This window comes from Python bivittatus, unplaced genomic scaffold, assembly GCF_059951505.1.
Source record: "Python bivittatus isolate LINGU-HERP-01145 unplaced genomic scaffold, Pbiv_v1 ctg000160_np1212, whole genome shotgun sequence".
Classification (NCBI taxonomy): Eukaryota; Metazoa; Chordata; class Lepidosauria; order Squamata; family Pythonidae; genus Python; species Python bivittatus.
In genome coordinates, this window is record NW_028277076.1 from 5,769,279 (window position 1) to 5,791,965 (window position 22,687).

A 22,687-nucleotide genomic window follows, 5' to 3' on the forward strand; every position below is an offset into this window, starting at 1 on the left:
TAGGGCATTAGCAATGGGGGAAAAATCTGCTCTAGGCTTCACAATAGCAGTTAAGCAATAGCCAAGAAACCCTTCTCCCCCCCAAAAATACACCCCAAACCACTTTGCATTGCAAAACTGTCCCATTTATTTATCCTCTCTCCCTCTAAACACTTTTACCGCACACTGTTTTACTACTGTTCACCAAACAAAATGATAATTGCCAAAAGTTACCAGCATCTGTAAAGGCCCGCACAGAATCTTAATTCTGAGTGCACAGGGGAGAAAGGAAGATCAACTGGGATAGATTCTGTGTCTGCCCAAACTCAGAATCAAAGCGGTGGGTTTGCTCAAAATTAAAAGGAAATAAAATGAAGAGCGAGCTTTTCACATCCTTGCGTGAGGCTCACCCACACAAAAGAGCCCTGCTGTTTGCAGGGAGAAACCACCTGCTGGAGCGAGATTGACAGCTCAAAAGAAGGACCGCCCACATTTGGCTATGGCTGACAAAAGTTGAAGGTGGATGCTCCTTGGCTAGTAGGGAACCCTCCCAGCTACTAAAAGTGACCAAAAACTGCCCTATATGAGTCACACCCCTGCTCTGCACCTTGTAAGCAAGGCATTGGTTTGTGACTGTGGGTGGATATGAACAGCGACTGTTTATATTAGGGAAGTTGCATTGCTCACAGCTCAAATGCGCATGCACTAAAACGCGTGCCCATAAACATGTACCGCAGGGACTAGTGCAGGCATTTGCCAGGAGTCAACACTGACTCCAAGGCACAAAAGAACCAAACACGGAAACACACACGTATGTACACTCCAAGTGTTTGTAGGCACCAGCTAAGTTGAAACCGTGCAAGCTTAGATGTTTACTACCCCAGTCCTCCCCGCCACGTCTGACCCAGAAAGATGAACTTTTCAGAGGAGGATAATTTAGCCAAGTTAGTTATGTCTCAGCCCATTTCCAAAGGCACGGAGAGCATCGCACGGAAGAAGAAAGTGGTCAGGCTGACCTCCCTTCGCGGGTCTCCAGAGCAGAGAGAAAATGGGAAACTGCTTGCCTTCACAATGGGTTTTATTTTCTCTCTCCGTTCCTAAGGGATACAAATGGCCGATCAGAGAAACCTGGAAACACGACAAAAGGTCAGCCTTGTGGGGTTTCAAGGGGGGGAGATGTGGCAGGAGAGAGCATTGAGCAAGTTTAGTGTGATGACGTAGGCTGGTATCTTGATGAGTGAATGGCATTAAACAAGACTGGTTGAGTAGCGAAGATGGGGGGAGAGAGAATGCCACATCCTTCCCCTTGTATCAATTCACAGAAACAACCGCATCTTCTACGAAGATTCACAAAGGAGGGTGGCCAGGAAGGAACCACGAACGTCCAAATTTACATTTACACTGCTGGAATGTGAATCTATTAGTCGCCTCGGTTTCTTGTAAAAGATTCAACCAGCCCTTATCGCCGAGCCTCGAAAAGCAAACCCACGGGAGATAAATATTCCACAATTATGGTGTTGCAGGCTGTCATGCAAAACCCTTTTGGAAGTTGGACGTTTCATCCCTGGCTACTTTTCTCTCTGAAAAAAACACCACCAAAGGCTTCTGCTGTTTCAACAGAGCTGAGATCACGTAGCGTTCGCACCGCGGAAAGAGGCGCCTCTCACTGAACACGGTAAAAATTGAGTTGACAAATCTATTAAAAACGGCACGGCAGATACTTAGCCCAAGATCTCCCTAACACCAAGCTTTAATTCATTCTTGATTAGATGCAAAAGGAAGGCTCAAGTTGGAACTAGCAGTGCATAAATAGACTCAAGGAGAGCCCATCATCTGTTTTAATATATTTAAAAATATGCGAGGCTATTCCCAAGTCAAGCAGCAAATTAAGCTTCTTTCTTTAAATAATAATAATAATAATAATAATAATAATAATAATAATAATAATAGAAGAAGAAGGAGGAGGAGGAGGAGGAGGAGGAGCAGAGAATAAGCAAGTATAGGCAAGCCGGTCTGATTGCTTCTTGGAGGTTCAAGGGGAGGAAGCAAAGGAGCAGAGATTGTGCTGTTCCTAATCAAATTGATGCTTATTTGTAACTTTGATACAATCAAGGCCCAGTGGCAAACCACGGTGCAATGAGAGATCTTTGGCCAATCCAGAACGGGCAACCCAGAGAAGGCGAGCTACAGACATCTTTTGTGTACAGAGCACACGCAACCACACACAAGATCTGCATTCACACGTCATTTGCTACAGCGGTCTGCAACCACAACATCATTTAGACAGGTCTAACGACAGCTAACCGTGGTGCTTCCGTGCACTGATGCGACCACAAGACCCATGCAAACCTGTTTGAAAAGAGAATCAGCTAGGCTTCAGACCTTTGAGAGAAGGGGCACCAATTGGGAAAATGAAACTATTTACTTCTTCTTCTTCTTGTTCCTCATCAGGGCAAAGAGAGAAATGCAGGCCTGGGTTTCTTTTCCTAAGTTCAGGCAGAAAGAACCCTCTTCCTGTCAGGATTTAGCAGAGGAGATCCGCAAGACCCAGAATATTTCAAAGGAAAAATAACCAAACCTTGCTTCGATGCATAAGTCCTTCAAATCTATACAGGCCAGCCAGAATTGTTATTATACAGTGCATGCAGATGGACGCAAAAATCTCTTTAAAACCAGCTGCACAATATGTCACAGTCTATTTACTTTTAAACAGAGCATTCCAGCATCAGTTTTGTTTAAAACAGGCACCCTTCCAAAACCTTCTTTGTCTTTCTGTTGTTTTATTTTATTGCCAAAAGACCTCGTTGCCAACAACTGGTGTCAGTCGTAGTCGGCAAATACAGAAAAACTTTCTAAAGCAAGCCGTTCCTTCGTTCTGTTGATAGCCTGCAAAGGGTTTGGACTTCATCTGAGAGTCAAGCAAACAGGTATCACTAAGAGTGGGAGAAGAGGAAGAATTTAAGCTTCTTTTTTCCCCCAAGATCCATCTAAGCAACAGAATCCGAACAGTCTGCAGAAGGCTAGGAAGAAGCTGGAGGTTTCTGCCTATGCAGGACACAGCAAAAATTTAACTCCTTCCTTCATTTCCCAAGTGCAAGAAAATGGTTTGGAGTGGAGAAGAGGAACAAGAAAGATTTTTTTTTCTACATCTGGATGTGAAACCCACATCTGGACAGAGATAAGAGAACAAAAGTGCACAGAACAAAATTTCATTTTTTAAGCCTAGAAACAGAACACAATTCCCTGGCACCATTCTCCTTCCTCCTCCTCCTCCTCCTCCCGCGAAGAAGTTCATTAAGTTTTACGATCCTTCTAAGTCAGTCCCCAGCTTCTAAAGCTTACCAAGGCTACAAATCTGGCAGGGCATTATGTATATTATTAGGACTTTCCAGTGAATTAAAGCCATTTAGGGTTGCACTGGCATTCAATTAGGGTTTTGCTGGCAGCTGTCATCTCCGGTTCTTAAAGGAGACAATACAAATCTTCAGCTCACGCTAGTCTGTTCAGACACACACCAAACCTGTGCAAGGAAAAACTGCCAAGCGGAGCTTCCGGTTGGACTGAGCCCGTAAAAACGAACGCATAGAGACTTTTCGGACTATTATCAATGCATGCAGTTCTAGCTGGGAACAAGGCACAATCAAAACAGACCAACTCCTTTAAAAGAGGAGCACAGCAGAAGCTTTCGAGTGGCAGGAACGGCAAACCCGCAGGAAAAAGACGCGACAGAGCCAGCCAAGTGCCAAGGAGAGCGATTTAGCATCAGGAGAATATTCTCGTAACAAGACTTTGGACACTATAACAGCCAGAACCTATTATCACCGAATAACCTCCCTGCCAACAGATGCTATTTCGAAACATCTAGCCGAACAAGCAAACTCGGAGGATAGAGAAGCTCCTTCCTTCCCTGCTAAGCTTCCAGTCTTTGGGAAGTGGGGAAAAATAAATAAGCATCTGTATAAACACAGGGATGAGAAACATAAAAAGCATTGTTCTAAATGCAGTCCGGGGCTACAAATCAAAAGGGATTCTGAATGAATGGAACGTATCTGCCTAGAGTTCTTTAATAGGCAGCACTCTGTTTAAAAAAATACCGTATGTTTCCCCTCCTCTAAACAGCACAGCCTCCATAGAACTCTTAAAGATTTCCAAAGTAAAGAGACTGTTTTCCAACTCAAGGCAGCCTCAGTATGAAATCTCTCTCTGCCTAAAGGAATAAATCTAAAATTACAGTTACAGGTTAGAGTGAGTTACGGCCCCCCATATTTCCAACACTCCCCCGTCTTCCCCTTCCCCACGTGCAGCGGAAGCGATCGCAATTATTTTATCGATAAGAGAGCTCAAAAACAGATCCTTTTCTTCCTGGGCTTCATGTTCTTCTGGGGAGGGGGGAGTAGTTGCATAGGACTGCCCTGGACTGAAGTGACCAGGATTCAACTGCGTAAGGATACGGGGAAAGAAAGATAGCTCAAAGTTTTGAAAACTGAGCAAGAGGAAGCAGAGAGAAGTTTCCTTTGCTGGTGCAGAAAGAAAGAAGGAAGGGGAAGGAGCAACTATGATCAGAGTGTGGGGAGGAGGGGGGACAGGGCTTCTCCCCTTTTTTTCCATAGGACGACCACGCGATACAAGGCACTCAAAAAATAACTTTCCTGCTCCCTTGCTAAGGGGTGTTTCTCACCTTATGAATGAGGTTCACCCTATCTATCTATCTATCTATCTATCTATCTATCTATCTATCTATCTATCTTTCTATCTATCTTTCTATCTATCTTCAGAGAAGTGAGAAGCGGCTTCTTTTCTCCACCAATCACTTACTATATCAATACTCACATTCCCAAGCTCCTTGAACTGCTAAGAAATGTGTTCTTAGCCGGATGGACTCCCCTTTGTCTCGGCTATTTCACAGGGGAAAAAAAAATGCCGAGGAAGCAGGGCACCGTCTTCATCAACGACCCCAACGGCCATGAAGCTTCATTCAGGCCCCTTCTTTGAAGTTTCCCCTTTTCTCCTAAGAAGGAGCCGCGTCTCTAGATTGGCACCGTCAGCCCCGTACCCTTTCTTTCCGCCGAGCCAAGCTTTAAGCAGCTGGCAAAGGAGAATTCACCGGGATGGGCACAGTTAGCAGAGATCTGCCTGTTGTAAGGACTCAGAGGCCACCGAGCTTCCGAGAAGTTTAGGAAGAAACAAAATAGAAAGTGGAGTCAAATGGAAAAGGAGGGAGGGAGATCACACACCCATGTCCAAAACGCCTTTCACGCATTCAAGACATCGCTTCTCCTTTTCTAGCATGCTGCAAACACTTTACAAAATCCACCTTCAGGTCCCCCTCCACCCCAGAAGGAGCCCAGTTCTTAATTCTCAGCAGCGAAATCCAAACAGCGGGAATACAGCCAACCCTTTCCTGCTTCTCCAGCTCAAAAGATGAGAGACAACGCAGGGCACACCAGTACGCAATTCCCACTTTGCGTTTGGAGGAACGGCTTGCTTTCCAGCAGTAAGTAAATTATCAAGGCAAACAGATACACCTGGAGTTGGGTTACAGGACGTGCCCTTTCCGTGCCCCCAAACCACAGGGGGACCTTGCAGGATTTTTCACTTGCTTGACTTCAATTCCAGCAAGGATCCCTTCGGATGAACGTCTCCCTCTTCCTTCCACTTACTCTCTCCCCCAGCAGAACCGCACCAAGGTGCTAAGTACAGGCGTGAAGTAACATGAAGATGACAAAGGGTTTATTATCAGCACATAATGCACCATATTAGAAAACAGTTCATCAACTTCTCTGGGGTTTGATTTATTTATTTTTTAAAAAAACAGGTCAACTCCCAGAAAAATTAATACAGCTTTGGCAATCGTTCCTGCAGACGCTCCAGCAAAACTGACATCGGCGCTGCGTTTTCCTGCTCCATCGCATCTGTTTCTAAAGACCTAAATTTTAGGTATTCTGGTATTTTTGTCCTACTCTTCGATCCAAATTACATACACGCCTGAAAACACAGAGTCATGCCAACCTAGGCAATGCTGAACAAACCTTTGGTTACACCCTGCTAGTAACTAAACAGACATTCTCTAAAGCACGCAAACCACCACTCTTGAAACACAGGAGTCTCAAAGCAGATATCAAGCATCGCTAGTTTGCACCTAGCACCCCAGAAGGAGTAACTTCAAACTTTAAGGGGCCAACTCTTTGCAATTTGAAGGATGAAAATTTACTTTTAAAATGATGTTTACAGCACCCAGCTCGTACTGCTGAGAACATTTTTCATCCCTTAAACTGCAATGCATGAGACACGCTGCTTTATTAGTTCTAGACTTCCAGAGCAGAACTCTTTATTTTTTCCAAAACCCTGTCCCTATTTTGGGGGAGATCCAAAGTGCCTGGTTGAAAGGCACCTACAGGCAGGAAGATAAAACCACGTATGATTTGCCCTGTTCTAAAGACATGTCAGGTCAGGCATCCTCCTGAGCATTTCTGAAACAATCAGGAGTTTTCCCTACAAAATCTGAGAGCAGGAAGACCTGGACTGAAGGCTTTCCAGTGAGGTGCTCGCCAGCAAGCACAAGGATTAAAACACCAGAGGGGATCCAGCAAATTCCTAGCTCAGCCACCCTCTGTAATTGTAATTAGCTCCCCCCTTACTTCTCTAAGAAGTGGATACGAGGAAGACCGAAAGAAAGAAAGCTGAGCCCGTGCAAGATTGCTTCCCCCCTTGTTACGGGTGCAGGGAGCGTGACACACCTCCGTTTTCATTTCATTTTGCAGCTGGCGTTACCACCGGTTCAAAGCCAGAGCCGAAACCAGGGAGCGAGAGGAACACCTTCCTGATCCGTGCGGTCCTCCGCTAGCTTCGGACCCCGGGATCTGAAGCAGGCGAGCAGATCAAAGATGGCTGCTGTTCCTAACACAGCTCTCCCAGAGCTGAGGAAGAGAAAGTATGTTGCCCTGTTTATCTTGGGAAGGACGTGGTAACGGGGGTGAGGGTACACGAGAGCGGAGGGCTTGTTCCAAAGCTGGGTCTCCTACCTGTTTTTTCTTTGATTTCACACAGGACACTGAACAAAGCGGGCTTCATTCTATGGCAGTTGAGTGCGTGCTTTCTGCAAGAGAAGAAAGAGAAAGGGGGGGGGGAAAATAAACACCCAGCAAAAAGGGAAGGAAAGATATATTAGCCCGAGTGGCGGGGTGAAGGGGGCACCTTTCTGCCCCAAAAGAAGACTTTGTTTTTTCTTTTTAAGTACAAGTTGGGGCCTCTTCCTCTTAGCGTCCTGCTCGACACCCGAGAGCAGGGCACCCTTTCTGCTCCTAGCAAGAAGGGGCTCCATTGTGGCTAAATGCAGAAGTTCAAAGGGAAAGCAGGAAAGGTGAAAAGTGAAGGGGGTGACTGGGGGGGTCAATTCCTCTCTTGTACAACAGCGAAGGGCAGCATGAATGACTACCTGCTTAGAAACACCCCCGTGAGAAGTCGCTGCTCTTCAAAAACTATCCTTGGTGGGAAGAGAGTTTGGGTTTCCTTGACTCTCCCCTCGACTCCCAAATCCAGAACCACCCCTGAAAATCTCCCAGCCCTTTCTTCTGGCAAATAAATCACAGCTTGTCAAGGCATTCTCAATCCACTCCATCACCAGCAGTGATTTATGGAAAGAGAAGGAACTTCTGGAGTTCAACTCAGGGCTTCGGCTATTGTAGTGACGGCCTTGTGAAATTATCCCCCCCCCCAAAAGAAGAAAATTAAAGGAGGGAGAACATCTGTCTCTCTCCCCATCTTCCTCAGCCAGCAGTGTTTACTTCGAGCCCCCACACCCAAGGAAGAAAAGAGAAGAAACAAGAAAACAAGAAAAACAACAGAGGCCAAGCAGCGTGTGCCACATTTCTGAGAATGGCGAGAACCCAACCAGAAGTTCTCCCATGCTCGCATTTTCCTAATGGAAATACAAAGATTTGGGGGCTCAGGACTGAAGGGGAGGCAGACAAACAGGCTAAATTTCCTCCACTCACCTACCCCCCCCCCCCAAAGAACTGATGAGCATAGCTCCAGGCACTCCAGCAAGGAAATCTCAGATCATTTGCACATGCAGACAGGATCTCTCTACTCAAACTTTGACTCTCCAGCTCTTTTTTTGCTTGCTGGCTTGCTTAATTTGGGGAGGGGGGAGCTTGTCATTTTTCCTTTAGCAGGAAGAGAGTCAGCATTTGCTGCTTGTTCTTTTGTTTTTATTTTTGTTTAGCTTTTTAAAGGGGGGGGCTGCAACTTCTCCAGCATGACGAGGGTTGTGGGAGGGGGGAGTGGTGGAACTGCAATTTCTCCCTCGGCATTCAAAGGCTTGTCTGTTGGGTGATGGAGGGAAGGGTGCAATCCCCCCCCCCAGCTTCCCAAACCTGACTCGCTTGGACTTTTTTTTTTTTTCTTTTAAAGACAGGAAAGAAGGTTGTGATCCTCCTCCTGGCTGCATGGGGTCACTGATTGGGGAGGGGGATTAATCCTCCCCCCCTCCCCACACAGGCACCCAGAGGGGATGCTAATTGGGGGTTATTTAGTTCAGTTAATGGTATCGCAATTTCTTTCCCCCTCGGGAGAGTTGTTTGTTTTTTTTCTTTTCTAACCCCTTTTTTTGGCGGGGGGATCGCAATGTCTTCGCCCCCGGCATCTGGAAGCTGCCTCGAAGAGAAGCAGCTTTAAATCCCAGCAGGACGTAGCCAGCCGCCAAAGACCGAACAAAACAGGGCCCTGCGGATCAACAGCGCACACACAGGCACACACACACACGCGCACACGAAACACAACACCCCGGAGCGCCCCAGACAATCGCGCGCGCGCGGCCCCCCGCGCCCCCAACCCTCGGCTTGCTCGCTCGCTCGCTCGAAAGAGACCAACTTTGCTTGCGCCTCATCCAAGCTCTGGTCGGTGATGGTCATGATCTGGTGGAGGATGTCGCCAATGTCCTGCTTGCGGCCGTCGCCGTCGGCGCCCTCGTGCCCGTGGGGAGGCGGCAGAGCCATGCCCCCTTGCACCGCGTGGCCAGCCAGGTTCACGCCGGCCAGCGTCTGCAGCATCCGCGATTGCTCGTCCATGCTTCCCGCCGCAACGATGCACTTTGGGAGCCGGGGTGGGGGGGAGGAAAGAGAAGCGAGCTGGAGAGCCGGAGAAAGCGACCGGGGCGGGAGGGGGACGGGACGGGGACGGGGACGGACAAGGGGCGACGGCAAGGACGGGGAAAGAAGCGTTCCTTGCGGGCAAGAAAGGGAAAGTAAACCTCAGCCTCCGCAGACGAAGCGCAGTTCCCGGCGAAGGAGGAGGAAAAGGGGAGCAGGCTCTAAATCCCTTCGGGCGACATCGGTCCGGCTGGCCGTTGAGCCCGCGCTCCGGCTCGCCTCGCCTGCGCGGCTTCCAACCTCCGGCGGCGCTGGGGCAGAGCGGCGTCTGCGGGAGCCGCGGCGCGGTGGCTTCTCGGCGGAGCTGAAGTCGCGGGGCTGCTCTTCCTCCTCCTCCTCCTCCTCCTCCTCCTCCTCCTCCTCCTCGCCCGGCAGCGCGGCTCTCCGGCTCTTTCCGCTGGCGGCGGCGGCGGGGGGCGGCGGATCAGGGCTTTTCCTCCGGCAGAAAAGGCGGCGGGGAGAAGGAGAGAGCTACTCGGTTTGTATGGATCCCTTCTCTGACTCGGATTTGGCTTCTGGGTTTGGGGTGTTTTTCCTCTCCCCCCCCGTCTTCTCACTTCCTCTAAAAAATCTTTCTTGGAAACAAAGGAGGCGGGGGGGTGCAAAAAAGCGAACCCAAAAATGGAAACGAGCGAAGAAAAAGTGCGTTCAAATCCTTAGAAAGTTACGGCGGCGGCGCCCGGCGAGGGGCTTTCCTGTTTTCGGGGGAAAGAAAAATCACCCGGTCCGCGGCGGGCATCCCCGGCTCCTAATAACGGCCACATTTAAAACAGGGGGGAGTCGGGCCCCCCAAGGAAGGGGAAGAGGGGGGAGAGCCGTCCTGCCGCCCCCCCTCCCGGAAAAAAGAGGGAAAGGGGGAAAAGAAAACCATCACAGGCAATCCCCGGGTCTCGGTCTCGTCTGCGTAACGGGCTGAGGAAACGGGAGCGAAAAGGGGGAAAAGTTTGAACTTGTGCAGAGAGAGAGAGAGGGAGGGAGGGAGGGAGCGGGTGGGGGAGGAAAAAGAGAGGGGAGAGGGAAGGGGGGAAGAGAAGGGGGAAAATAATTACACGCTGCCTGCAAAGCGATGTGCAAAAATATCAGCCGGCTGAAATTTATGAGTCGAGCCTCTCCGTGACTGCGCGTGTCTTATGTTGCTTGATGGCCGTCCGGGCGAGCGATTGACAGTCTGCCAACGCCACTCGCTCGCTCGCTCAGCCTGCCGACGTGTCGCCCGGCGAAGGAGGCAGGAGCGGCGAGCGCCACCGGAGGGGATGGGCACGGGGGAGCCAGCCAGCCAGCCAGCCAGCCGGCCGGCCGGGCCCCGCCCACGCCCCGCCCACGCGGAACTTCGGGACGCGGCCCCGGCGGGTGGGCGCTCGCCCGGACGCTCCGCGCGGCAGCCAATGCGGCGGATGGAGGCTCCCCGCTCGGCCCGGCCCGGGGGTGCCCCTGCCCCGGCCGGGCGGGCGGGCACCCCCGCCGCCCCCTCCGAGGGTCCTCCTGCCCGGCCGGGAAAGTTTCCCCGGGCTGTGGGGGGCGCCCTCCTCGAGAAAAGAGCGCCCCCGGGTGGCCACGCGCCGACACCTGCCCCACCTGGGCCACGCCCCTCACCTGTCTCCCGAACCAGGCAGCCCGCCCCGCCTCTCCTGCGGCCCCGCCGGGCTCCCACATCGCTCCTCCTGACAGCCTTTATTTCGGCGAGGCTCCCCCGAGCCCGCCTTTTATCCAGGGCCCCGCCCCGCCACACCCCCGCAGGCCCCGCCCACCCGGACGCACACCCCCGCCGCCGAGCCCCGCCCATCCCACCTGTAGGGACGCTTTCCCCTTCGGCGCGGCCGGGAGCAGCGCCACGCCCTCCGCTGGCTCCGCCCCCGCCCCTCCCTGGCTTTCCCCCGCCCCGCCTCTTCGCTGTAGAATCCTTCGACGTCACTCTGGCCCCTCCCACCCGTCCCTGCGTCGTCTTTGGGCCCCGCCCCTTGGGCGTGGCTTAGTGCTCCGGCTTGGCTTCCTCTGAAGGCTACCTTGTTGCCAAGGGGAAGCTAAACTGGGAGCGAGAGGGAGGGAGGGAGGAGCTGCGGCCGGTCACGTGGCCAAGGGGAGGGAAGATGGGCCTGCCTCCCTCTATTATCTGTGGGGCGCGGCTTATGTCCAGGGAAAAGAAAACTGATATTTTTCGATCCAGCCGCGCAGCTTCCGAGCTTTGCTAACGAACGTTAAGGCACACTCGCAAAGATGCAAAAACAAGCCCCGCCCCTTCCCTGAAGTCTTGGGGGCCGCGGGCCAATCAGAGCGCGCCAAGGAAGGTGAAGGAGCCGCCTTCCGCCAATCTAAGAGGGCTGTGATATAGAGGGGAGGGGCGCAGAGGCAATCCGTGTTGGCCCGCCCCTCTCCGCGGCGCAACTTGCGATTGGCGCGTTCGAACGGGCACGTGATGCGGCGCGGGGAGTTAAAAGGCGGAGGGCGGAGCACCTGCCCCGGGAGCGGTTGCTATGGTGATTGCGGCCGTTGTTGCGGCCGAGACCGAGTCTGGAGAGCCGGGTCGCAGCCACCCCTCCCGCGACGGGGGCCCTCTCTCGCCCGCGCCAGGTTCGGCTTCCTCCTCTCCGTCCCCTCGCAGCCTACACGCGTCCAGCATGGCAGCGTTCCCACGACCCCCAATCGGCCAGACGGCCGCCGAGGCTCCATCCCGGGGGGACCCTGGCTACTTTGCGGCCTTTTCGTCGCCCTATAACGGCTTGCCCATTGCAGCCTACGGCTCGGCCGGGTTACCCACACGCCGCGCCCCCCTGGGCTCCGTGGGGCTGGCTCCCGGGTCACCGCAAAGCCCGGGCTCCCTTTGGGCCGGCCTGCCCCTTCCCCGCTCCCGGGTTGCCTCGTCGCAGGGCGCGAGCGCTCAAAAACCCCGTCCCGACGTGGAGGATGGCCGGACCCATCACCCCCTGCCTGGGACCAACGGAGAAGGGCGCAAAACGTCTGCGGGCCCCCCGCCTGCCGCCGCCTGCTCCGAAGGACGGATCTGATCCGGTGTCAAAGCAAGCCGAGCCCAGCCGAATAGTCTGTTGGAGGTGAACTGCGGTCCAAACTGCCTCGCCAACCTCCCGTTAATCAGTTTCCAAGGGGTGGGCCGCGATCCCTGCCTGCCGCTCCGTGGGACCCCTTGGAGGACCGCGGAGGCGATTCCTTGTGGCCCGGAGGCCCTTTCCGTAACGTTAATCATCATCTGGCTGGGCTTCGAGGCGGTGCTGGGGCCGCCTGCTTCCGCTCCGCCTTGCCCATCCTCGGAGCGGCTTCCTTCCTCCTTCCCGAGGAAGCGCCCGATGGGCGCTTGTGAATTGAAAAAACAAACCACCGCTTCTGCCGCGTAAAATTTATTCCTCGGCAACTCTAACAACGTGGCGTGTTGGATGGTGGTTATTTATGGAAATATTTTTATCAACATTCTGCTTACCATTATTTATTAATGCCATATTTAAAAATATTACAGTTGGAAATTTATTCCAATGTGCATTAGTAAATTATGCTTGTAATTCCTAATGCATTTTTAATTATGAATTTATTCCTGTCTCTCTTTATTTATGGTTCCAATGCTCCCTGTTGCAGTGCTGCATATATAATTGGAGACACTCTTAATTAAGTATTCTTGGACATTACATGTAACAAAATATTGGGGGGGGGGGTTCAACAGAATTATAGCAAGCAACAACTCTTCCATTACCTTTCTGTCTTCATTCATCAGCTGGCCAAGAAGCAACAGCAAGACTCCCCACCCCTCCGAACTTTTTTTTACTCCTTACAAAGGTTTTCCCCAATCAGATGCCATCTAGATACCACTCAAAGCTGGGAATTCTGGAATTGTAGATCTGCCAACCTACGGAGTGCACAAGGTGGGAGAAGGGTGTGCAATAAGTTTGTGCAGAATTGCACCATTCCTTTTAAAAGAACAGGCTGTGTTGGGGCAGTTACGTGTGTAGATTAATCTGAGTACCTTTGCAATGAAGAAGACAAAGTCTTGCTGGACCTTGGTTTTGATCGGGTCAATCCGCTTTCTTAAGATGCATGGAGGATTTGGACAAGAGCGTCTCCCTGTGCTTGCCGTGCGCGGCTGTGGCAGATCTGGCACTGGGGAGCTGCTTCATCCGAGGGCCGAGTTTAGGCTAGATCCGAGATGGGTGACTGCAGCGTTGTAGTGGGGTGAGACTGACACTCCTGCAAATGGTTTGGGTAGCCATTGTGGGTCCATTCAGACACTGTAAGCCAGTGTTGTCCAAACTTGGTCACTTTAAGATGAGTGGACTTCAGCCAGCATGGCTGGCTGGGGAATTCTGGGAATTGAAGTCCACTCATCTTAGTGACTAAGTTTGGACAACACTGCTGTAAGCAATCAGGCCTAAGAAGTTAGGCCAAAGCTCCAGCGTCTCCCGAAGCTGACACCCTTGACCTCGATGTTAGAGGTGCAGTTGGCTGTGATGACCCACGTGTGGTTCATGCACTCTGCACGTGCTCATTCGCCTCTTGGGAGGGATCGCCCTGGCGTGTAAACCGAGTTCCGGTCTGACCACTATTGTACTTTGTCCCTGAAATCATCCAAGCCTCTATTTCCCCCCTCCTCGCCCTTTTAAAATTGGAACGATGTCGGGAAGCGGAAAGCGCTAGGACCCGGCGGACCTCTCCCGTGACCGCAGCCGCCTGCCGAGTCTCCCAGTCAGGCCTGCGCAAACGGCGCCCCATGGCCGCCCCTCTGTTTTCCCCCCTCCCAACGCGAAGCGCATGCGCAGAAAGCCCGGCCGGCGGCCTGCCTGGCTTTGGCTTCCGGCCACTTCCGAATGGCAGCACTACTACTTCCGGGGCAGCGCGTCTGTGGCTGAGGCTTGCAGCGTTGCCCGTGGCTCCGGAAGCGGCTGTCTCGGTCTCCAGGCGACCCTCCGCCCGCGATCCCCCCCACCTGCCTTCGCCGCCCCTCGGGGACGGTAGCGACGGCGGCGCCCGCCCGGCCCGTAAGTTCAGAGCGGGCCTCGCCTCTGCCCTGCTTGGGACCCCCCCCCCACCCCGTCTGGTGGCCTGGAAGAGCCGCTGGTTCTCCAGGGCGCTGGACTGCAGGTCCCATCGTGCGTCGCCTCTCGCTGTTGTGGCCCAGCCGCTTCCAGGGGGCCGGGGGGGAAGAACCGAGGAAGGGTGAGAAGCCCCCGACGGGGCCGGAGAAGCAGCAGCGGCCGTGAATGGAGGAAGCGCCCTGGGGGGGGTGGAGGTGTGGGTGCAGAGGGACCCGTCCCCCCACCTGAGAGGCGCTGCCTGCTGAGTCCTATCCGCAGTCGTCGTCCTGCTTCTGGGGACCCTGGTTCCAGCCCCCCTTCAGGGGCTGTCTTCCCACCCCCAGCTCTTCAAGCGTGGGGCTGTCTCTCTCCCCCGACGGCTTTTGTCCTGCTCCCATGTGCCCCACCCGCCCCGGCCCTGTCTCCATCCTTTCCATACAGTCCCAGGAAGCAACAGGTTCAGCCCCCCGGACTCTCCTCATTGGCGGGGGACGGGGAGGCTTTATTCCAGGCCGGCTGCTTTACCCCCAAGACTTGCCATCCCCCCCCACGATATTTCAGCCCCCAAGAGGTTCTGCTTGGCCCCATGCCTCTTCTTCCACATCCAAGATAAATGGGCTCATTTTGCCTTCCTGCTGTTTGTTGTCGGTCTTCTGATAAGCTTTGTTGGGCCAACGAGGCCAGCGTGGTGCAAAACAAGTGGAGCCTGCACTGGGGGGGGGGGGGGGGGAGTCAACGTCAACAGTCATTTTCAGCTCCCCTTACTGCCTGTCAAGGATCTCGACCTTTGTTTTGATGTATTTGAGAGCTGCCTTATTAATGGTGCTTTGGGGGTTCTTTCTGGTCCGTTCAGGTTTGTGTATGTTGTAATCTCTTTGGTCATCCTGAGACTGAGCTGTCATCTGCTTAAATAATCATCATGATTCCCAGTCATGAATAAGAATCCCTCTTAATTTCAAAAGGCTTGAAACAGAGGGTGATGGTCTGTACTAAATCAGATGATTTTATCATCTTGCCCAGTATTGCCTACTTCTGACTAATGCTTGTTTTCGGGGCCTCAGGACTGGATATTTGTCATCGGAATCGACAGTATTCAACTTGGTACTTATAACTGAGGAACATATGTAATCTTGAAATGCCTCTGGGCATGAGTGGGGACACTATGATTTATGCAACACTTGCATGACAATTATAAAACTACACAGTCTGTTCTCTTAAGCTTACCATTTTCCACTCCTGGATTGGATCCATGGAATTCAGGATCAGTAGAATCCAATATTTAAGTTGTCTTTTGGAAATTCATCCACAAGGCAGAAAAGCTCACCCTGTCTGTGGTGTTCAACATTCAGGGATATACTCTCTCTCAACACTGAGGATTCAGCTAGCCATCATGGCTTCCTGAATATGGCTCCAACTTCTATCTTGGGGGCAACCTAAGAGTTGCCTGTGTTCGTCACTCACAGCTTTGTAGCCCCGACAACACTGCTCCTGATTTTCAGATGGCACGATTTTTCACATTTTGCCTTTCTCCTCTGACCTCAGTGATGTCATCAAGTCATCTCTATCTATAGCTTCAGGGCACTAGGAAGCTGTACAAAGTTTGAAAACCCAGTGGGTGACCCTTGGTCATAATAGATTGCTTGCCCCTCCCCCCATGTGTTATCCTATTTTTTTTAGTTGTGTATTTAGAGTAGAAGTACAAAAAATGTGAACTGGTATAACCCATTTTGCTGCCCCCAGAACTTCCCTAAGATGAGCCAATTTTTTCAAAGTTTGGGGAATTTTGTGCAACGTGCATGCTTTAAGTTTTATCAAAACCTAAGACATCAATTCCATCTCTTTAAAAATCCAATGCTCCCCTTCCCTAAATTGGGCCCAGTTGGTTTCTAGCCCTGTCCACTTTGGGAGTGTAAACTGTAGTGTAAAAGTTGTTACTTCCTGCCACAAGACATAATGTTGTACTGGAGTTTCATAATAATGATGTGATATTGACAAGATGTGAAATTGACTAGAAGTGATACTGGAAACTCATAGTAAAGACTTGATATTGACATGCTGTGTTACTAGAAATTCATAGTAACCTGCTCTTGTTAAAATGCATTCCTATTTTCCCATATTTGGAATAAAGGACATGAATCTGATTCAGCCCCCATTTTGGGACCTTCCAACTAATTTCCCACTCTAAAACATATTGAGGCCCTAGACTGGAGAAAGCTGGTCTAATCCTTCAGTGCCCCCATCCTCAGATATTTTCTCATGTATTAAATAGCTAAACTCTTCTTTCTTACTTGAATTCTCATACTATTTGCTATAATCAGGACATTTTCAATCCAGTTTATACAGACTGGGTTTACAGATTGCACTAAGTCACATTTAAGTGTGTTGTGATTCATTGAACAAACAACAACTGGCTGATCTTGGGGGTGGAAGCATGAGTTATGTCTTAGCACATTGTATGAACTCACGCAACACTGTAATCTTGCAAGACTTAAGAACATGCCTTCTCTGTTATGGCATCACCTCTCTGGAATGACATTCCCCCAGAGATTCAAACAGCTCCCATTCTAATGATGTTCAGAAAATCATTAAAAATTTGATTGTTCTCTCAGGCTTGGGTACAGAGTGGTTACAGAGTCTCTATGGTTTTGGTTTTTTATTGGTTGTGAGTAGTCTTCTGATTGGTTGTGATTTTTTTCACTATCTATGTTGTTTTTCTGTTATTAATTGCAAGCCTCCCAGAGTTGTTAAGGAGTCTGGCAGCCTCAAAATTGAATTAAATAAATATATTTTTAAAAAATTATGATGAAGCTTCCCAGTTAATTCAAATTGCTTCTCAGTCCACTTGTTACTTTAATAATTTATAGATGTGCTTGTGGTTATTGATATTAATATCCACTTTTATGGCTTTAAAGTTTCTAGATATTTGAGGATAGAATAGCAGGAATTAGTTCCTCGAGTTATTCTCCTACCATACCAAAGTTCTTACACTGAGTTTTCATCTTGCGCTGAGCTGTGATTTGCTCTAAATGTTGTGTGAGTTCAGCATTACCTTACAGTATCATCATAGCATCATTTATCCATCTTTAAAGTGATGTAAAGCCTGTCCTCATTTCTGTTGTTTTGGAATAGCAGTGGCTGGATGACTATAGAAGATGCTATAAATCTCTGGTAGTGAAATGGCCAAAATGATGCAAAATAAATTTATTGGTGCAAATGTAAATAATTAGTATGGGTTTACCACAATCAACATTTCTGGGGATAGAAGTGGATTACCCTGAGGTCACATGATCTGTAGATATGGCTGCTGGTGGCCCCATTTGGGTATTGCTTTCTCAACTGTGTTTTGTTCTGTGGCTGGTACGTGGTTGCTGAGAAACCATGGTCAAAGGTGGAATTGTAAGTAAATGTTTTCTGCCACGATTTCCTTTCACACCCACTGATGTTTTCCAGTCTTGAAGAACTCTGAGGGCGGGTGATGCTTGCCCGCTTTGAATCGTTTTCCAGGACGGAAGGATGCGTGGGCTCCATTGGACTGTTGAACTCTTTAGCACATCTTTAAGCTGAGTCTTGGGAGCTTCCTTGGAACTGCCTTTGTGGGGGCTTTAGGCCATTGCTTTTCCAGTCCACAGATGAGCAATTGATTAGTCCAGCTTTTAAATCTAGGCAACTTGGCTGCTGCAGTTTTTTTTTATTTATTTAAATTTATCGGCCGCTCATAATGCGAGTTGGTTGCTTATGGTAGAGACGCAAATTGTCCTTTACCATGACCGGTCTGTAGGCCAGAGAAAAAAAATTCCACAGAAAATGAATCTCATTCCATCAGTAATTATGTGAATTTTCCTGTGCAAATTAGCCAAATTTTCAGTCCAGTGTTTTTTCGGAATATTCACATAGCTACTACAAACAAGATTCATACTGAAACACCAACTGCCCTTCTATAAGTGAGACAAAGAATTAAAGTAGCCGCCCCCAGCCTAGCATTTTCAGATGTTGGAACAGCACAACTGAAGGTACTGCTGTTTGGGCTTGTAAAACATGTAGTCTCTGTGCATCTTGGAGGCACCACACTGGAGGAGGCTGCTTTAAAAGGTCAGAATGGAACTCCTGGGTATTCTTGGGCTGGATTTCATTTGGGTTTCATTTATGTACACAAGGCTGTATGTAAATGTGTGGTCTCCATATTTCCTAGTTCCTATTTTCTGAGAGAGGGTGTGGAAGCAATCACTGAGGTTCTTTGTTCAAAGGACAGAGCTCAAGATCTCTCCTTTGGAAGAAGATCAGGAAAGTTTTCCGTCTGAAACTCCTTTGGCAGTGGGAACTAGATACCCACCCTGGACTAACTGAGTGGTCAGTTTCATAGGTTGAGCTAAACCAAAATCTGACTTGTTTGTATTCAGCTTAGTGGTTTGGCTTGAGCCACAGTGGTTTGTAAACTACTGTTGGTGGCTTAGCCTTATTGTGTTATCCACCCAAGTGCAGCTGATTCAATAAACCACACATAAGTAAATTATAGTTTAGTATGGCCCATGAGCTAAATCAGTTTTAACTAGGATGTAGCTAATTGTATAAAACACAGTGGTTGGGTTCACTTGCTTGTTCTGCCCTGTGAATACAGCCTTGTGGTTTGTAAACTATGGTGGATGGCTTAGCATATTCTCCTAACTAGGCCATTAATGGTTTATTCAATACATCACAGTTAAGTGTGGTGGTGTAGTGTAACATGTGAATCCGGTCAGTGTGAAGGCATAAAGTATGGCTTCAAAGAATGAAGCAAGATACCTCAAATGCAGCTGAATCAGACAAGATGCTGCATTTAAAAAAAAACAAAAACTGTTCCCATCCTGTACTGTTCAGAGCAATATTGGAATGAAAAATGACATCACTTTGTCATCTGTTCCAATTGATGTTGCACTCTTCGCAGTGACAGCTGAAAAGGCCCACAGGTGCCATATAAAGAGGTGACCATGTTGTCATATTTCATTTAGGCGTCCCTCTGCAAAGGCATAATTACCTAATTAGGTTGTTAATTAGGAGATTAGCATTTCGCTCTATTGATAGAATGCTCTTTGCAGGCAGGAGTCGAGAAACGGATTTGTTGGCCTAATTTATAAGTGTGGTGGTTTCTTCCCTCCCCCTCCTCTCCAAATACTTATTTATTTGCTTAAAATATTCATGGGGGATAACTCACATTGTTGAAGGAGGAGCCTTTTTCTTGAGACACCACAATTTGGACGAGATATGGACAGCAGAGAAGTCCATGACTGCAACCTGAGCGTGGTTATGATCACCTTTCCATATTCGGCCCCACTCCCTGTGTGTGTGTGTGTGTGTGTATTAAAAAAAAAACCCTTCCAGTCACTATCGGTAATCTGCTCCCTTATCAGGTTCTTCGGGAGCATGCAAAACTCTGGCTTCTTGCACACAATCACAGGAAGGAACATCTCCTTTAACGTAGACAAAATATAAGGGATTTCCCCTCCCCTCCTCCTTATGAGCATTTATAGACAGATTTGATCAGTCGACAGACATCTGAGTAAGACAGCCAACATGGGTGTCCTCCAGTTGTGTAGACTGAAACGCCCAGAAATTTCAGCCGTGACAAAGCTGGCTGGGGAATGCTAGTAGTTGGAATTCTCCAGTTATGCATTTGGAGGACACCCAGATGGGGGAAGACTGAGAGAGGTGCTCTGCTAGGATTTCTTTCATAATAGGTAATAGCTCTACTGTTTTTGGTAGATGTGTGCCTGTAAGCATTCCATCCTGCTTAATTTGTGAAGCTGTTTTCCAGTGGCTGTGTTTTTCAATTACGCTGAAAGGAGCTACCTTTCTTCTCCCACTCTTTGTCTCTCTTCTTGTGTCAAATACATAGGAATTGATACATGGCAAAGAGCCTTATGTCAATAGGAGAGAGCATCTTTTGCTCGAAAGAGGTTTCAGCTGGGCTGGGGAGACACTGGTTTAAAAACAATCCAATCCTGCCGTTAACAGGAGTCTTTACTCTACCATTCAAACAACTGCACAAGCTGTAGCTGACAAACTGTTGATGTGTTCTTGCTAGAAACATTTTTTTTTTGGTTTGCTATTGCTAATATCACACACCTCTCTGAACCAGTATCTGTATGAGAAAAAATGCCGTTTTTTCCCTTAAGATGCACTGCGAGTCCATTCTTTATTAATGATTTGGGAGACCCAGCTCACTGAAGATAATCATTTTTTGCCCTTTTTTGAACATATGGAACCAGGGGCTATAATTCTGAGAGAATTTAAGGAAAATAGAGATTATTTTTCAGATTCCAATTTACTGTTTGTAATTGTAAGCTTTCCCTCTTGTGTCTTCCTGTAACCCCCCCCCCCCAATATAATAGAATGCTTCTGGCATTGTGATGAGACTATCATGGATTGATTTGATTCCCAGGAACTTCCTTGCTGCGCGTTGCTTTCAAATGCAGCCATTAAAAGTAAATTTTGTCTCAGGAGTCAAGAGATCTCTTTTTCTCTTCTACTTATTAACATTGCTGAAAAAGACATTTTTAAAAACGCCCGAGAAGAAAGCAATGGCAAACTATTTGCATGTTGCTGTCAAAAAAAAAACTACCTGGGTGTGTCTGTGAAGCCACCAGAACTCAGACTTAACTCAAAGAGGTCTTACTGAAGAAGTAGGGTTAGTTTTGTTTTTTGTTTGGCCAAGGGGATACATTTAAAATGTTGTGAGGCGTGTTGTAGGTGTATTCACAAACTGGCTGTGGTGGTAGTGGTTGTGATCACTTATGAAGTGTCCGTTATTGAAGACCAGGTTGGCCAACTGGCTGTCCTCCTTTCCTCCAGCTTCCTCGGATGCTTCCTACTGTTTCCATTGAGTTTCTTTCTTTTTTTTCTAGGCAGGTGGGAAGTCAAAGTGCTTCCAAGCGAACAGAGTACTGGGCTTAACCAACCACCATCTTTAAGAATGTCTATGAGACCAATAAGAGGCTCAGAAGCATTCTCAGATATAAGGAAGCTAGAGTTTCCACTTTGTTTTGCCATGCATATTTTCCAATTTTTTTTAAAAAAAAATCAAGTCCAGTGTGGTAGGGAGCCTAGCAGACATCATGGGAGCTTCTCTGAGAACCTTGGTGCCTAGAAACATCACCTTGCCTCCTCTGTTTTTGGGATTAGTCCAAACTAACCCAGCCATTTATTTCCAAAAACAGACAGTTTGACTCCACCAGAAATCTTGCAAGCAGGCTGTGATGCTTGCTGGTTCTCTGCTGTTGTTTTGCCCACAGCCTCTGTGGCCAGAGGTAGCATGAGTCCTGGCACAGAAATAGTATATTTACAAATTATATTCCCTCCCATTCCCATTTCCCCTTTGACTACTGTAAGGTTGAAAGAGTGCCAACTGAGTGTGAGAACTACTAAGGAAGCCCATATCCTTTCAGCCTCCAAGGCCATAAACAGTGTGAAGTCGGGGTTCAGTGCACAGAAAGATGGAAATAAATAAATAATTGGGCCTTTGCATCTGCTGTTAGCATGTTGTTAACTCCCTTGGCAGACATTAAATCATTTTCAAGCACAATAATAGTGTGGGAGGTAAATTAACTAACCATTAACAATCTTATAAATACACAATTAACATGCCAGCATTTATATGACGCATTGATGGGGCAGCAGTAATTTTTGACTGGGAGTTGGCTTCCCCTCCTTCCCCAACCCCCAGCCCTAGGTCTTCGAGGTGCTTCAAGCTGTTGCTTTTATAAAAACAAGACATTAGCCCTGGCAAGGCAAAATCACTTTCCTTTTCTTAGGACCAGTGTCATAAAAAGAGCTTTTGGCTGAGCATTTGCCCTGGGATGAAGTAGCCAAGAATGGCTTTGTTCTTTTTATTAGTTGAGGCATCTGATTGAGTACCCTGCTGTCGATTTGAAAAGGGACCAGGACATTTAATGTAACCATACACAAGTTTATGAAGAGCTGCGCTCAGCAAGACCAAGAGCTTATCCAGTCCAGATTCCTAAATCACACTGTAGATGTGTGTTTGGGAAGCTCACAAGCATAAGCCGAGGGCAATAACTCTCTTCTCCAGCCCCTTCTCAGGGACTGGTATGTCAGATAAAGTGTCTCTGGTTCAGAAGGTACTATGGTGCCCTCAAAGCCAGTTGCTGTTGAAAGATTGCTCTTTTGTGAATTTGTCTAGTTTTCTGATACCTGATCTGGTGGCCATCATTGATCTGAGGACAGTGTATTCATTAGGCTCACTGCATTTTCAGAAATTATCATTTGAGTGCCAGGCACTGAAGATTGATCATAAGCCATCTCGGAACCACCCAATGGACCAGCAATTGGCGACTGTGGGCTTAATAGGGATGATCTTTATTATTCAGTAGGGTGGCTTTTAAGGTCATGATTTCTGTTAAGTTCTTCTGTAACAGTCTTATGGCCCAAAACCAGCAATCTGACTGTCAGTACATGAAGTGCAACTACAGTGTATGCAGGTTATTTACAGATAATTTGTGTGATGCCTGTGAATATGCACACACATATATGCAGAATGCCAAGGAAATGCTTGCA

At 48.8% G+C, this 22,687-nt stretch overlaps 2 protein-coding genes across 6 annotated transcripts in view; one reads left to right on the top strand and one right to left on the bottom strand.

Annotated features, from left to right (window-relative positions):
* Positions 1-10,813, bottom strand: part of PBX3 (PBX homeobox 3) — a 159,330-nt gene extending 148,517 nt beyond the window's left edge. The window contains exons 1-3 of one of the 3 annotated variants that reach the window (XM_088147011.1): positions 10,722-10,813; positions 8,851-10,040; positions 7,002-7,075 (exon numbers count right to left, since the gene is read on the bottom strand). In XM_088147011.1, the coding sequence (XP_088003137.1) occupies positions 7,002-7,075; positions 8,851-9,047 (271 nt within the window). In that variant the 5' untranslated portion in view covers positions 9,048-10,040; positions 10,722-10,813. Of the gene's footprint in view, positions 1-7,001; positions 7,076-8,850; positions 10,507-10,721 lie in introns of those variants that run through there. The other 2 variants (XM_007426838.4, XM_007426839.4) reach the window with 2 other exon arrangements.
* A 3,115-nt stretch (positions 10,814-13,928) lies between these two features.
* The window catches only part of MAPKAP1 (MAPK associated protein 1), a 113,800-nt gene continuing 105,041 nt past the window's right edge, over positions 13,929-22,687 (top strand). For 2 of the 3 annotated variants that reach the window (XM_088147012.1, XM_088147013.1), the window contains exon 1: positions 13,929-14,104. The gene's annotated coding sequence lies outside the window, so the exon portion shown is untranslated. The remainder of the gene's footprint in view (positions 14,105-22,687) is intronic. The other variant, XM_088147014.1, reaches the window with a different exon arrangement.